Below are 15430 nucleotides of genomic sequence, written 5' to 3'. Positions count from 1 at the left end.
AGGACGAAGGCAAGGGTCCTGCTCCTCCCGGCGCTTTCTCCCTCTCTCTCTCTCTTTCTTTCTCTCTCTTTCTTTCTCTCCCAAATCAGGCGTTAGGGAGGTCGCTTTCACCGAACGATCGGCCCTTCAGAGTGCGATTTGGGGACGTTTTTTTTTATTTTCATCTGCTGCGCCGGCTGACATTAAGGGTCTTTTTCACGCGCAATGACACTCGCCTCGAGCCCCGGTGCCGTTTCGGAACCAATGGAGCATTAATTTATTGACCGGGTTTTCCGACCCGGCTCGGTCGAACTGTCTGCTTAACGTGGCAGTTTACGCGTGTTGGCACCACATCGTCACAAAGACTGAGCGCCGATGGCGCATGGATGGGGGCTGAAATTTCTTTCACTCTTGGGCTGGGGACTGCCAGGGTGCGTTCGGTGAAGTTGCGGTGTGTCCCTTTTGGCAGGAGCAATCTTCACGCCCGGGGGCACGTTGGCAAATAAAGAAGTTATCTTACGATACGTAAAATATGGCGACCGGAAAACTTTTCTGCTGCGACAAGTTTCTCGGGTGGATGAGTGAAAACAAACACACGGGAGAGCGAATGGTTAAAAAAAAAAAACAAACAAGAACGAGGAATTTTCCCTCCCTAGAGAGGCATCAAGTGAAAAAAGCGCGATGGTTGATTGTTTTTTAGCGTAGCAGACTTTAAATTTAATAAATAATCGAAACTTTTTTATGGACGTTTTGAGGGGGAAAACACCAGCGTAAAAATGGTTCTATTAAATATTGAACCTTATCGATCTTTGCGGTTTTGTTTTAATTTGTAGTCAATTTTATTGAAATTAAAATAAGCTATGATAAGTAAGTAACATTGGGCTTGTATTTAGTATATTAATCTGTTTAACGAACCAACATGCGTTATTTCAGATTTCAACGTTCTTTTGTTGATATAATTATCCATACGCTAAAGCTCTCTACCTACATGTTTAGTTGGTTCATCTCGGCTTAAATTATCGTTTTATTTCGCTGATGTTTGAAAAAAAAAACATATAACGCATTGCAATCAAAATAAGCATCGCAAAAGTAACAAGTACTCACGGCGTGTAATAATTTCACTCAAACATAATCATAATCTATCACCTTAATTAATTATATTCGCAAAACAATGCTACTCGTGAAATAATACCTATGATCTTTCAATATCATATGATCAAAAAACAAAATAAAAAAGTTGTTTTCAAAATAAAAAGTGCTGGAAAATGTGTTGCATTAACTCCATTTAGTGAGCTACCTGTCGCTTGTGCGTCGTCTTTGCGTGACGTAAATAAAATGAAAAGAGGAAAAAACCACCCCAATCACCTGCACCGTCGATCGGCCATTTTCCATACTGTCCCCGCGGTGGCCCTGCGCGCCATTCCTTACACCCGGTGAGGAATGAAAACGCGCGCCCTGCAGAAGAAAACAAAGCAACCGGGAAAGCAGCCCAGTTGCCATTAGAAACTGTGGGTAATCAATTTCTGCGGTTGATCGTATGACTGATCGCATTGCGCTCCGCGTGGCACTCGCGCGGCCAAATTGGGCTGCTCCCGGGCCCGAGCTCCGGCCAACGGTGAATTCGATCACGGTCACGGCCATTCTAGGGGATGTTCCGAGCCCCCGGAGCCCGGAGTCCGGAGCACGCCCGGTATATAAGCGGCTTGCGCAACTCCAGCCTAGCATCAGTCGTCAGCTGGCCGTTCCCGGTGGAAGAAAAGTGCGAGCCTCGAAAAAAGCGCGTGTTTAGTTTGGTGTACGAAAGCGAACCGATCGAAATGAAAGTGTTCCTGAGTGTGTTCGTTGCGGCCGGGTGTGTGCTGATGGTCCTGGCTGGCCAATCAAGTGGCAAGGATGGCTGCAGTGGTCCTGACGGAGCGCTGGCTTGCCATGGAACGCGTCTCGTGCGGACTCTCGTACGGCGCATGGCTCGTGGCACGAGTCCAGCGGACGAAAGCGGCTCCGTACGTCTGCTGCCGGGCGTGGAAATCGTGGAAAGTGCCGCTGAAGGGCCGACGGTGGAACGCGAACGTTCGCTAAACGAAGAGGAAGACCGCACGGTGCTGGGTAGGATTGGACGTTACCTGCAACAACACGAGCTTCGCATCAACCTCGGCCAAATGGTGCAACGTGGTGACATCCAGGAAGCGATCCGGGGCGCATTTGGAGCCATCGATCCCGAGCTGGTTGCGGACGTGGCCGAGGCACGCAAAAAGGATAAAGGCGGTCTGGGCGCGATCATGATGATGGGACTGATGATGGGCAAGCTGCTGGCGGCGTTGGGCTTCGGTGGTGTAGGACTACTCGCTCTTAAGGCTCTTGGTGTGTCGATGGTGGCGCTGTTGTTATCGGCCATCTTGGGTCTGAAGAAACTCACCGAGCAGGGTGATCACAAGGGACGCTACAACGACGAGCACTTTGAACTGCACTCGGACGATGGGCAACATGGCCACGATGGAAATGCCCGTCGACGTCGTTCGGCTGCCAACCAGTTGGCGTACAAGGGCTGGAGACACTGAAATGGAGCGGACAGTTGCAGCTGCAGAGTTTATTTATTTGCAATATTATTTATTACTACACGTGTACACGAGCGGCTTAGTAGAGGTAGAGTGGAAATAAAGATCAAATCTTGAACCAGTGGGTTTCCCATCCCACTGGACGGGGTATTGAACTAATCTAAAATGCCTTTTCATCCTTTTTCACTCACCCACGAAAAATTGCCTTCCTCGAGTTGCGAAAGTGATTCCGGCGGTTAAAACCACGTTTCAGGATGCCGATTTAGGTGGGCGTGCTCGGTGGGGAAATTCCTTTGGTGAGGTTAAATAATCACTTAAAAGCATCACAACCACGCCTAGGCAGAGGGTGACTAAATGAAGTTTCAATTAAAATTTCGCCCACCGATGGATAAACTTTTCCATCCACCTAAATAATTCTACAAAGCACCAACACAGCACCCATGAAAGCGTTTTCCTACTGAATAACGCTTATCGCTAAATGATGCTAATAGAAAGTAAAATGAATCGTGGTTTTTTTTAATTACTGTAGGCTGTGAGTGTGAACATGTTTAGTTCATACTACAAAATATTACAAAAAAATAAAATAGTTTTCATTTTATTTCGTTTACTGCTGCATGCTGGCTGTTCTGATGGTAACCAGGCGTGAAACTACTTTTTCACCATTTCAACAAAAGGAATATCTCTACACTGGGGATGCTTTTCCACCGACGGGGAATTTCTCGCTATCGCCTTTGCCATCGGTAACTTTATCCTTGTGAATGTAGCGCTTAACGTTTCCTCATGAACATGGTTCACTTGGGAAACCAGTGAAAATTGAATTTTCCTGCAGTTTCTACGTTGTGTTATGCGGATTGCATCCGTTAGGCGTATTTGTGCTGCTGAGAGCTTTAAATTGAAAATGGCGACCGCTTTACTGAACTAAAAACTAAACTTTAACTAAATTTCATTTTCAGCTTTAAGTGTTCAATGCGGGGTTTACAATTGAATTTCAACCAAACTCAAATAGAAATATATATCACATTACTCAGGAAAAAAGAATTGAATTTCAGATGAGAATAGGACTAAATTGTAAAACACATATGCGCACGTTTCCATGATCATCGCAAAAGCGTCCGAAGCTATCAATCGAATGGCAACCCGATACAGTGCGTCGAACTTTGTTTGTTTGTTTTTTTTTTTGAGCGCACAAAAGTTGGGTTGGTGAATTTTCCAATTCGATACACTTAGCAGCTGCTATTCGAAGAATTTGCGTGCTACGCGAGTGCAGCAAATACAACGCTGAAAAATGCAACATGACGAAAAAATTGCTTGCTCCATAATTACACTTGATCCGTGGCAATGGTCGTAAAACATATTTGAATATGCGAAGGAAATACCTAACGGTTTCGTTTTATTTTTGAAAACGTATATATATACATATTGTTTGATTTCGAAAGAATCGTTTTTGTTTGTTATAATCATTAAAAATATTGTTCAATTCGCACCTGCATATGCATTTTATGCGGATGTGTTGAATTTCTTTTGCATATTGATTTAAACAGAATTTTATACCTGGTGTTACCAATCACTGAATGCATATTTACAAGCAACCATTAAATTGCGAATTTCAACTTCGTTCTTTCGTTTCAGCGTAATGCTTACAACTAGCGGTTTCAACTGGAGTACAAAGGTAGATCTGCGAATTTCGTGTGACGTTCAACAATCGTGCTGAATAAAATTCCACAATTCCACAATCATTCCACAATTTGGCATTTTAAAAAGCCATCATCGTTTGCAGCCACTTATATTGACCATAAACGGTTGAATGAAAGTACTACTGTAATTTACCATTTATTGGAATATCTTTTGTTAAATGACGACATTAAAATAAATGAAATCGCTCTCAGCGATAAATGAAAGCTGGTCTTTAATTCGTTTTTTTTTTAAATATGAAGTTTGGAAAAAATGTGAATAAAAAAAGAACCATGACTCCTGTGAGCAATAACTATTCAGCAATTGTTGCACAAAAAACATCAAACAACGATTCCAGCTATTGACACATCTCTTACAAGTATACTTACTCACGGGAACAAAAATAATCTTGTATTAAAAGCGAAACCTGACCCAAATCGTATTAAAGAAACATAATAATACGACTTTTTCCGGAAGATGCAATTATGCAGCTGTTCACCAGCCTTTTGTCCCGTGAGGACCAGCGAATGGTACAGAGGACGATAATTTATTCCCATGCAATAATACATTCTTCTTCTCGAAAGGACTCTCATTCAGGATTTGTATTTAGGAAACAAGCAAATAATCGTGTTTCCGTTCGCGTTCCGGTACCAAGGCTCACAAGGTCTGCATAAATCTCCAGCTGCAGTTGCACTTTCATTGCATTTCTTCCCGCAGCGCCCACAGCCCCGTGTCGATGTGACAATATCACTGTCACGGAATGCTAACAAGCTCGCTCCATCTGCTTCTTAACTCCCGTTCCGTCTCTTTATCCATTTTCTTTCCCTAATCACGGGACTTATGTAAAGCAGCCTGGCCGCGGCAAACACCCACACCACGGGAGACAGACGTGAATCCGCGCCAGAACCACCTGCTTGATGGAAAGTGAAAAATCAGCCCGTGTTAAATCGCATCCCTTTGCCACCCATCCACCCTCCCATTCGTTCCTAGCACCCTTAACCACCCACAACTTCAGTCCTCGATATCGATACGCGGTCGAATGCACGCCCAGATCTGGAGTGGAGTGGCGCGGTGGAGTGGCGTTCTCGGCCGGTGGAAAAACTTTTCCCTCCAGTCATGCGGCGCGGCCACGCAACATGCCGTTGCAGGTGCCGTTCCGACTGTGCCGTCTATGCAAACATCCATCTTCAAGCCTAACAGGCCAGTCAGTCAGCCAGCCAGTCAGCCAGCCAACCAGCCGAGTGTTTGTTTGCGCGAATGAAAAGTGAAAAATTTCAAACACTCCCACCACCGGGGGGTGTGCTGTGCTGGTGGCGGCACACTTTTCTCGTCCCCGATCGCCGAGGGAAATGCGGCATCCACCTTCCGAGCAAGGATCGGGCGGCTTGTTCGGATGCGCGCCCTCGCGTGTCCAAGCGTGTTGTTAATTAATCCAATTGGAAAAGCGCGCCGGAGAATTTTTGCCAGCCGCCCACACACCAGCACCAGTAACTAACAACAACCGCCGGTGGGTGGGTGGGTGGGGATAAGTCCATCTTTCTCCTTACCAGGGCGCTTTCCACCCAACGGCCGTGGGCGTGGTGGGGGCCTTCGCTAGGGGCCCGCTTTGCGCAGCAGGGTGTGAAGTGAATAAAACTCGTTGTATTCCCGCAAAATCCATCATTTTATGGCTTCCGAGTGCTTAGTGATAACATCAGATGAGCGTCTGAGTCCGCCGTGTTCGAGTGCAGTGGTATAGCAGCGTTAGGCAGTGAGGGTAAAGGCTCCTGGCTCCTGGCAAGGATCGTCCTTTCGCGTTTGCAGCCCGGTCGAGAGAAGTGAGCGCAACACCCAGCGTTAAAAGCGCAGTGGAAAAGGAGAGCAAAGAAAAAACAAAAAAAAACGCACCTGCAAACAGGACCATGTCGCTCAAGAAGGTCGCATCGATCCTGGCCGTGTGCGTGGTGGTGAGCGTGCAGGGCGCAAGCGTAGCCCGTGAGGCTCCCTCGAGTGGGCTCAGCTGGGCCTGCGTGAACAACGCGAGCTGTGTGGCTGGACTGGTGCAGGATGTGGCGCGATCACTGCAAACGGGTCGTGCCCTTGATTTGGGTGCATTCCGCGTGCAACCTTTGGAGCGCCGATTGGCCACCGAAGATGGCCGTTCATCGCGTGCCATTGATTTCCTGAGCTCGCACGCCCTCCAGGTGCCGATCGGACCGACTGTACTGAACGTTGAACGATCGGGTGACTACCCTAACTACATGGAGGTGTCGCTGCTCAAGAAGGAGGACGGTGCGTGATCGACAGGATGCATGGGGTTTTTTGTTCGATGACGAGTCGTTTTTTTTTGTTTGTTTGGGTTTCGTTCTCACTTTTTCATCCACAGGCGCCCGCGGCCGGACTCGCAAGCATATGCGCATCTTCGTGCCCGCGTTCCTGGTCTTCAGCCAGATCGGTTGGTACGCGCTGGCCATCGCCGGCGTGAAGCTGCTAGCGATTAAGGCCTTTTTGGTCGCTAAAATTGCCCTAATTGTCGTAGCAATGATGACGTTCAAGAAGCTCATGGAACCGGTCGCGTAAGTCCGCCAATCCGCCAGTCGTCAGTTTTTCAGGCGCTTTTCTCGCTCACTCACTCACGCTCACTCGCTCGTTCGTTTTCACTCCTTTCCAGTGTGATGCCGGCGCCTTACTTCGACCACCCGGAGCCCTTCATGATGCCGTACGGTATGGATTTCCACCACGGTTTCGGTGGAGCCAGCAACGACGTGTACTCGATGGGTTTGGGCGGCCATCTTGGTCACCATGATGGACCTTCGGCTCTGCATGCTGCCGAAGGAGGTCTTGGCGCCGCCAGCAACGTAAATGCCGCCGTCGTCGACGCCGCACCGTCCAGTGCCGCCGACAAGTCTGGCAGTTCGCCGGCACAACCCGTCGCCGTAGCCGGAGGAAGCGAACGTCACCATTTTGGGGCTGGAAGCAAGATCAAGCGCCAGGACGTCGTTTATCCGCAGCCCGCCGGCAAGTACTTCAGATAGGGCGCGCCCTTTCGCTCTCTCCAGGCTCTCCCATCGACACCACGCCGAACACACGCACGCACACAGCCCCAGGGCCTCCGTGCGGTTGTCTGTTGTATTATTTGCTTCCTCGGAGATGTCTCCCGGTCACCACCCCAACGGCCCAACGCCACTCGCCCGCTCCTGAAGGGCGGTGATCGTGCCGAAGACAGCGCCTACGAACTCCCTGCGCCCCCATTCCCTTCCCTCCAGGCCCACCCTCATCCGCGGTCCGCCGCAAGCGATCCAATAAAGCATATTTATTTATTTATTTATTACCTGTGACGGAAAAGCGAAAACTGACCCTGTGTTTGTTTGTGTGTTTGTCCTTTTCTAGTGGGAAGGAAAGCTATTGATTTTGTTCCAAAACGTGAGCTGGAAAGAAACGGAACGCCCCGTCAGGAACTGGTGGCCCACATCCGCCGGTGCAACCGAAATTGCAACTGCAACCGGGCGTGCAGGTGCATCCGGGCGTGCGGGAGCGCTAATGGGCCGTGGACCGCCCACTGGCCGGTGGAATGCAAATCGGCGTCTTGGCAAACGAGACGGAAAATTGGCCGCATCGGTGGCGATAATGGGGCCAGGAGAGCTCGTTAGTGGCCACTCGGTGTATTGGAGCGGAAGTTAATTGGCCAATTCTCTCGGTCGGTCGGAATCGCTGCGTGATGCTGGCCAGCGGTTACGGTTGCAATGATTTGGCAGCGTTCGTTCGGTGGAGCTTCGGACGGCAAAAAGGACTCAGTGGAGGTGGGCGAACCATTCTTATTTTTTTCGCCAACTGTCACCGAAACACTGATGGATGTGTTTCAGGGGGACAAAGAGACAAATCGAATTATTCTGCGAACCGCCGGCATTTATGAGCTCGCGAGAAAAGGGTAACCGGTCCTACGCGGAAGGAGCGAGGTTCTATTTGCGCAATTCCGATAGGGCGCATTTTCAGAGTTCCGAAAGAGCGAACTGAGCGAAACATTTCTCAACATACAACGGACGTGGCAGACAGATGGTACTCCTGTGGCGTTGGTGGACATTTTGTCAAAAAGTCGTGTCTTTTCCCACCTCTGTGTCTGTTTAAAAGTTTTGCCATTTCTGGGAAAATTTCTTCGTTTTCGTGCAGCACGGTAACGCATTTCGTTTGCTTGTAAGCCCAAAACGAAAGCCATTTTTTGCGTTTCCAACCCATTAACATTCGTGGTATCCATGAAAAACGGCTTTAATTGACGAATCATCCATCCCAGCGTGTCCATGGCGTGGAAAACCACTTCGTTGAGCCGGCTTGGTGTACATGCATACATGTGCAAAAGCAATGCCCAAAGCGGCTTATCACAACGTTGTGCGGTAGCAGCAGAAAGAAAAATAAAATAAAATCCACCCCAACTGCAGCGAACGAGGCGCGTAGGCATCAAAGCAGCTAAGCAAAGCGGAACGCAAATAGAACCGACAGCACACACAAGCCATTAAACTCAATCAAAGTTTTAATTGAAGTGCCGGGTCGGCGGGTCGCGAATGAATGATAAATTAAGCGGATGAAATGCGCACGAATCGTCCTGGGACAGGCTGTCCTGAACACGCCGTTTGGTGGATGAAATAAATAATTTATTTAAAATCCCGCCCTGGGCGCGTGCCCTCGGGCGATGAAAGCGGAAGGTACACGGCGGATGCGCGGGATGCCACAGGACTCATTGTGGCTAGTGGGCGGCCGCCGAGTGCTGGTAGGCTAGGTCGTGGGCGTCGACCGATAGACGCCGGTTGAGCTCGTTCGAGAACGACTCGACGAAACCATCCAGAGCCCGGGCCCATCCGGAGCTGTACGTGTCGACGTGATGGTGTGGTTCGGGCGGATGTGCCACCACCTCGTAGGTGACGTACTTCTTGTGCAGCAGCTTCTTGATGCCAAGCACGCTGGCCAGCACGAGCGCGAGCTTCGAGACGAGCAAGGCCTTGCCAACGAGCAGGGCTATGCCCTTCAGGACGAGCGCGCCCACCAACACCGCCTTCATGACGATCGCGGCCAGTATCGGTGCGTATTGCTTGAGCCGGCCACGGCCTTCCTCGAACAGACGGCGTGTGTCCAGGGAGACGCCCAGGTTTAGCTTGCCACCTTCGCCGGATGCTACTACGACGTCGGTTGCACGGGTCGCTCGCCACCGGATGCTGCGGCTGTGGATGAAGCGCCAGATCTTGTCTGCTACCATCACGCTCAGCTTGTGATCGTCGGAGGTGCTCGAGCGGGCCAACACCGACAGCTCCTCGGCGTCCGTCTCCGACAGTTGCTCGTCCGAGCTGAAAAGGAAGATTGAAAGCGTGCTCTTTGAAATGGTGACATCCTATCGGCGAGGACTGATGGTTGAGAAGATCTCTTTAGGACACTATTGGGGCGGGTTAAACCGGACGCATATCTCGCAGATGCCGGATGCAAGCACTTCCTGTTGATTCAGATGTGCAGAGAACGCTTATTGATGTTTCAAGCAGCTAATCGATTGACCAGATTGATCGTTTTGACCGTAAATCTCCCTCCGTGAGAAGAAATTCAAAGAGGGATCATATGAGCGAACTCCACGAAACACGGTTAGTTGACATTTACACTCGATCAAGTGACAAGTGACAGCTGAGTTAGGCCATGTTGATGTTTTGCTTTCGTCCTTGCTGTCATACGGCAATCGTAGTAACCGGTGCTCTCGTTCGGTAATATCTGCGGACTTACCGCGTTTTCATCAGCTCCAGGCTCTCCCCGAGGTTGATGCTGGACTTTTTCAGCATCCGGTTCATGTAGGTGACCAGCTTCAGCATCACGCACGAGCTGTTGTCCTTCTGCGTGCACTTGCCGCCCAGCCGCCGAATGAAGCTGTCCTCGAGAGCCGCCTTGCTGAGAGTTCCATGCTCCGGTTCCTGGCACAGGAACCGAAAAGCAGGATTGTTTGGGAAAGGGTAAAAAGTCACAGTTAGTATGCTTGCCGAGTCCTTGCAGACAGGAGGCCCTTAAGGCTCACCGAGTGGTTGACGACACTTCCACTGTCCACGGCCGGGTTGGACTCGATCAGCCCCACCAGCGAGCACACCAGCACCAGGCGCACGAAGGACATTCTACGGTGGAGATCACGGATCGTGTTTAAAACCAAGCGTTGGCAGATTGAGCGTTTTTAGAGGGTGTAATCGAAATCCGTAAATGCACCACACGACACGCACGCACACACACACAAACACACAAGCACACGAAACGGCACAGTCGTTCTACGAATGATGGTTGCTGCACACGATTTCGCACGACCCGGGACAACCACTGTGCATCTTGAGCTCGAAACCAAGGCACGACAAATACTGTGCCCCGAGATTAAAGTCTCCCATTTATAAGCCATCCCGGTGTCGCTCGAAGAAGCGCTCGTTTCGCGTGTCCGGTACCGGTTCTCGACCGACCGTTGCCCGGTCCAAGTAGGTTAAACGGCATGCGGGCCTGCAGGGCGCAAAAGGGAAGCAAAATAAACACGGTCCATGGCCGGTCCTGTGGATCCGGCGGATGGGCAGCACAACCGGACCGGGAGCACTTGCATGGCGCTCGAGCGAAATTGTTTTCCCATTACGCGCGTGCTCCATCTCCTAACCTCCCACTGGGAAAAGCGCGCGTTCCGATGACACATCCTGCCGAACTCGTTCGCCGCAACAGCAGGGAGCGGATCCGCTGAACTCGTTTAGAAATCTGCCCCGGTCCATTCTGGGAAAGCGGTAGGGTGAGCGCGCATCGGAAAATGAGAAAACTCACCCCATCGTGCCGTTAGCGAACCACTTTCCCACCGACGCACCGCTGGCCAGTGGAAAGTGGTTCTCGCGAATTTTATGCGCCACTACGCCATCGATGATTGAGCCGAGCGCGTCCCTTAGATGGCGTACGGCCGTGTGGCTGGTGCGTTTTTTCCTTTTTCGCGACCGAGAATGGAAGTGAAAACGGGCGGAATGTGCCTGGGCCGGTTCGGCGTCCGGTGGCGGGCAGAATTATACGACCATCGGAGAGGAACGTTTTCCCGTGGCAACGCCCATTTAAATCGAAGTCCGTTGCTGCAGCCGCAAGTTGCCGGAATGGAAGCTTTTTAAGGCGGCTTACGTTTGCCCTGGCAGGCTCAGGAACGTGGTGCGAAATCGAAACGATGGCATTAAACGCGAACGTTTCGATCGTTTGAAAGTTCTCTCTTTCATTCGTGTCTTTTCATCGGTGTAGCATCAAATCTGTGAGACAATAGAGAACGCTGCCCTCTGTTAGCCTTAAAGCTGTTCATTCCATGTTCCGTGTAGCATGTTCTTTTCCGAACGCTCTTTTGCCAGGCCGCAGCGTTATTCGTCGATTTAGAACGCGCTCTATGCGTCATCGTTAAAACTTTTCCACCAACCAGGGAAAGGCAACAATGACGGCCAGCAGACAGGTATACCACGATACAATGTGCCTAAAAACATCCCCCATGCAGTCAACAGAACGCGGAGGCCTGCGAACAAGACTGACCGAATCGTGTCCGCTTATTTGCGTCGCCCCCGAGGCACGTTGGTACCAAAATGGGGATGCTTTTTGCGAATTTTGTGCCTCTGTCCGACCGGTTGTTGAGTGTGCTTTTCTTTGTCGCATCTGGAGAACGCCATTCGAGCGGGAGATTACATTTCTGTAACCCCAAAACCCACTGATTAGGGCCACAAATTAAGATCACGCGAGAGAGCGAAAAACGTACCTCATTCGACATAGCGCCAATCCATCGCTTTTTCTATCCGTATGTGTGTGTGTGTGTGTGTGTGCTTTTTCTTTTAGATAAGCTTCTCCCCGACGCTATGGCGCTGGTTTAATCGCATTTCTTTCAACACCCCACTCTGTCAACGCGAGGCTTGCACTTGCAGCAATGGCTTTATCTATGCGGCGTGCGAAGTGCTCTATCACGACCGGATGAAGCACTGGTGCCGTGCCTCGCCACCAGAGGGCGCATGGAAAAGCGCATCGCAGGAGCCGGAGGCAATAGCGAGCGATGGTGAAAAGAAAGCGATTCGATCCTTGCCTTATCCCTCGGTACGCTCGAGTGCCCCGATTTGCCCACCATCCGAGCTTGTTGTGCCGTTTTTTTTCCTCTTTTGCAGCCATTTTCCCTACGTCCACCACCAACGGCGGCCGCTTTTCCCCCAGTGAACCACACGCGAAGTCGCTTAACGACCCCTTGGGGGAATGTTCATTTTTTTCGTGTTGCTTTTGCCGTTTCGTTTACCATCAAGCATCTCTAGCATCATCTCCGGCGCGGGAAAACGGTTGTTTCCGCCCGGGACCGGTCCTCGTCAGTCATCTCACCAAGAGCCGGGGGGGGAGGTTTTTCACTTTTCACTCCCCATCCCCAATCAAACCGACCATCCAATGGTGGAGACTGGCCCCACAGGAAGGGCTGATAAAGGAGCGGGATTCATTGATAAATTACGATTTTTATGTGATTTTTTCACTCTCCACGCCATCCACCCAAGTGGGGTCTTTCTCACCACGACCGGTGGGGATGTGCGTGTGAATCGAGGTTGCCCTTGAGCCCACCCTTTGGGCGAGATGCCGGAAGCCAACCGGTTCCGACCGAGCTGCTCTTCCGACGGCCTGTAGGATGACGCGTAATGGCGTAAGTTTGCGTGCGTGCGACGCAGCTCCAAATCAGGGTCTGGGATGGAATTCAAAATTCATTTCGTGTGGCGTCGCAACCGCGTGGTTGATTGATTTGGCGTACGCTAGTCGATGCCGCCCTAACGAGCGATTCTGCTCTTGGCTGGCGGTTGGTTCGATTGTGTGGTATTTTCCGACAAATTCGGCCATCGATGCGAGCATAATTTGGGCGCCGGAAGAAATATGACGCGCCCCGAGCTGGGATTTAATGGGGAAAACAGACAGGGTGTGCTAACGACGGAGCAGATCCTTTCATTTGATCCATCCGAGAAAACGCTACCCGATCTGGGTCGCCGTAATGGGAATACGAAATAAATCTTGCGTCCAAGAAGGATTGTTTATGATTTCTTTCGGGGTATATCTCATGTTTATTCTTTTCATTCTTTCTTTCTTTATTGTTTGGCACTGGCGCTCCTTCCGTTTCAACGCAGTGGTGTAATTTACGCTCGAATATCGATATTCTTGGCCAGTTGTGGGTGAACCGTCAATATAGATCCACATCCGTGCGCCTGTCCACGAATCGTTACGACGAAACGAGAATCTTTCTCATCTAAAGCTGCGTTCTGTTTTTGTCACTGCTTTTTCCTGTAATTTTTGCCCGAACAAATCAAGAAGTTAGACGCCACTCGGGTTCGTTTTAATCAAAAGAATTTCGGATGAAATAAATGGTTTCAACGGAACGGCTATGTTGATGGCAATTCGCCGCAAAAGATCCGTGCTCTTCCTGTTATCCTTCTGACAATCCGCTTACCGGCTAAAAGGCGAACGGCTTTCGCAGAGATTCTTTCTCCAACAGTCTCCACGCTTTGAGCAGTTCCAATAAACAGCTCATTCCTGTTCCGTGAAAAATGGAACGCATCCTCTCGGAAGTGGTGGATTTTCGGACCACCGAAATCAGCGGTGTTTGAGTGAGCGAGACGTGAATCCAACCTAACCGTTTATAGTACAATGGTTAGTCTTTATTCAAGGTGGCATAAATATTTACACTAACGATAGCCCTCGATGGCACGGCTCTGACCTAGTTGATGACGCTAGGACTCCGCCTTGACGTCCTTCCCGGTGCCTGACCGGTACTCCGAGTAGCCCTGGTAGGCGAGATCGTCCCCGAACTTGACGCCACCACGAACTCCCGACTCGCGGTAGTATTGGCTGTATTGCCCCGAACCATACCCGGGGTATTGCTGCGGACTAGCGTACTCCTTGTACGGGCTGAATCCAATCGAACCGACACCCTGCGGTGAATACTGCGGCTGATACTGACCACCCGAGAACAGATCGTTCGTGCAGCAGCTCTGGTGTGGCTTGAACAGCTTCAGGTAACCAATAACACCCGGTACGACGATCGCGAGAAAACCGAGCAGCTTCTTAAAGCTCGCCAACCCGAGCACGAGTGGCAGAAATAGCAATAGCTTCAGCTTAAACACCTTCAGGATCAGCAGCAGCGGGATGAAGATCTTCTTTAGTCGGTGGCGCGTGAACAGTGGTGCTTTCTTGTCCTCGATCACGTCGATCTCGTCCGAGATCTCGTCGATGAAGCGTGCTGAGTAGCGACCCTGTTCGGTGTGTTCGTCTGGGATCGCGAATTCAAGGGCGGCCGACTTGACAAACTTCTCGAGCCGTCGTAGAGCGAACTTGTACAATAGTTCCCACTCGGAGTCACTATGGCGAGACTCACCGACGTACTCGTAGCCCTCTTGGGCCAGTGAACGTAGCTGCGCGTCTGGCAGACGTACGATGCGCGCGTCCTCCGTCAACCTGGAAACGGGAAGGTCATTCAAGGTCACGTTAGCAGCGTGGTCAGAGACGATGAACTGCACGTGGCTACTCACCGGTACTGCTCCCGATCGAAGAACTCGCCGAAGGTGTTAAGCGCCTGTGATTTGAAGCACTCGGCCAGTTCGCCTCGTAGACACTGGGAATTTGTGCGTGCCAGGTACGGGTCCACGTTTGGGCCTGTTCCCAGACCGACGTAATCGAACAGGTCCTTGCCCTGACGACGTTCTTCACCAGCGACCGGTGGCACAGCGGGCTGGTCTGACCCAGCGTTCGTCGCCTGATCTGGCAGCTTGATGCCCTCTGGCAGACCTGGATCGACGAAGGCCGCCAGGATCACCAGCAGGACGAGCGCTGGCGGGCGCCTCACGAGGATACGCATTTCTGTGAACGAAAGCCAGCAAAGATACCGTGGATCAGTTCGACTCGACCGGTTCAGGCGGGCCGCCCAACTGGGGCGCCCCATTCGAGCCCACACTAAGGGCGTCCCTTTGGCCGGCCCAAGGGATGGCACGCTCCGATAAGCCGCGTGAGCGAGCAACCGTGACGGGTAGAAGTGGTGATCGAACACCGATCGACGTGCTGCCGATCGACGGTGGAAAACTGCGAACGCAACCCAAATACACGCACGCGATCGCAGCCCGGGGAAAAGCGGAACGCGAGTGAGCGCATCGGCCGCGTGCTCGCGCTTGTTCGCGCAACGGAACGGAGTAATCGGCGTAATCGGTGGTGTCCGGGTCCCCGTCCGGGTGAGAGAGCGA

At 51.0% G+C, this 15430-nt stretch overlaps 4 protein-coding genes across 4 annotated transcripts; 2 read left to right on the top strand and 2 right to left on the bottom strand.

The window, feature by feature from the left end:
* The first annotated feature begins 1796 nt into the window (after window positions 1-1796).
* LOC128722590 (uncharacterized) lies at window positions 1797-2537 on the top strand. Its single transcript, XM_053816267.1, has one exon. It carries the CDS (start codon window positions 1797-1799, stop codon window positions 2535-2537), a length of 741 nt encoding a protein of 246 aa, XP_053672242.1.
* Window positions 2538-6106: 3569 nt separating this feature from the next.
* On the top strand, window positions 6107-7219 carry LOC128720861 (uncharacterized). Its single transcript, XM_053814561.1, has 3 exons — window positions 6107-6476; window positions 6571-6760; window positions 6856-7219. Exons 1-3 carry the CDS (start codon window positions 6107-6109, stop codon window positions 7217-7219), a joined length of 924 nt encoding a protein of 307 aa, XP_053670536.1.
* A 1703-nt stretch (window positions 7220-8922) lies between these two features.
* On the bottom strand, window positions 8923-10317 carry LOC128722579 (uncharacterized). The gene is made up of 3 exons (XM_053816255.1): window positions 10225-10317; window positions 9939-10123; window positions 8923-9517 (listed from the first exon to the last, which is right to left on the bottom strand). Exons 1-3 carry the CDS (start codon window positions 10315-10317, stop codon window positions 8923-8925), a joined length of 873 nt encoding a protein of 290 aa, XP_053672230.1.
* A 3610-nt stretch (window positions 10318-13927) lies between these two features.
* Window positions 13928-15051, bottom strand: LOC128722568 (uncharacterized). The gene is made up of 2 exons (XM_053816244.1): window positions 14726-15051; window positions 13928-14651 (listed from the first exon to the last, which is right to left on the bottom strand). The coding sequence occupies exons 1-2, from the start codon at window positions 15049-15051 to the stop codon at window positions 13928-13930; spliced, it is 1050 nt and encodes a 349-aa protein (XP_053672219.1).
* Window positions 15052-15430: the final 379 nt, after the last annotated feature.

The sequence above is a fragment of the Anopheles nili genome, chromosome 2 (genome assembly GCF_943737925.1).
Source record: "Anopheles nili chromosome 2, idAnoNiliSN_F5_01, whole genome shotgun sequence".
NCBI classification, from domain to species: Eukaryota; Metazoa; Arthropoda; class Insecta; order Diptera; family Culicidae; genus Anopheles; species Anopheles nili.
Note: the sequence above shows the minus strand (reverse complement) of the source record. Positions and strands in the feature narration are given on the sequence as shown.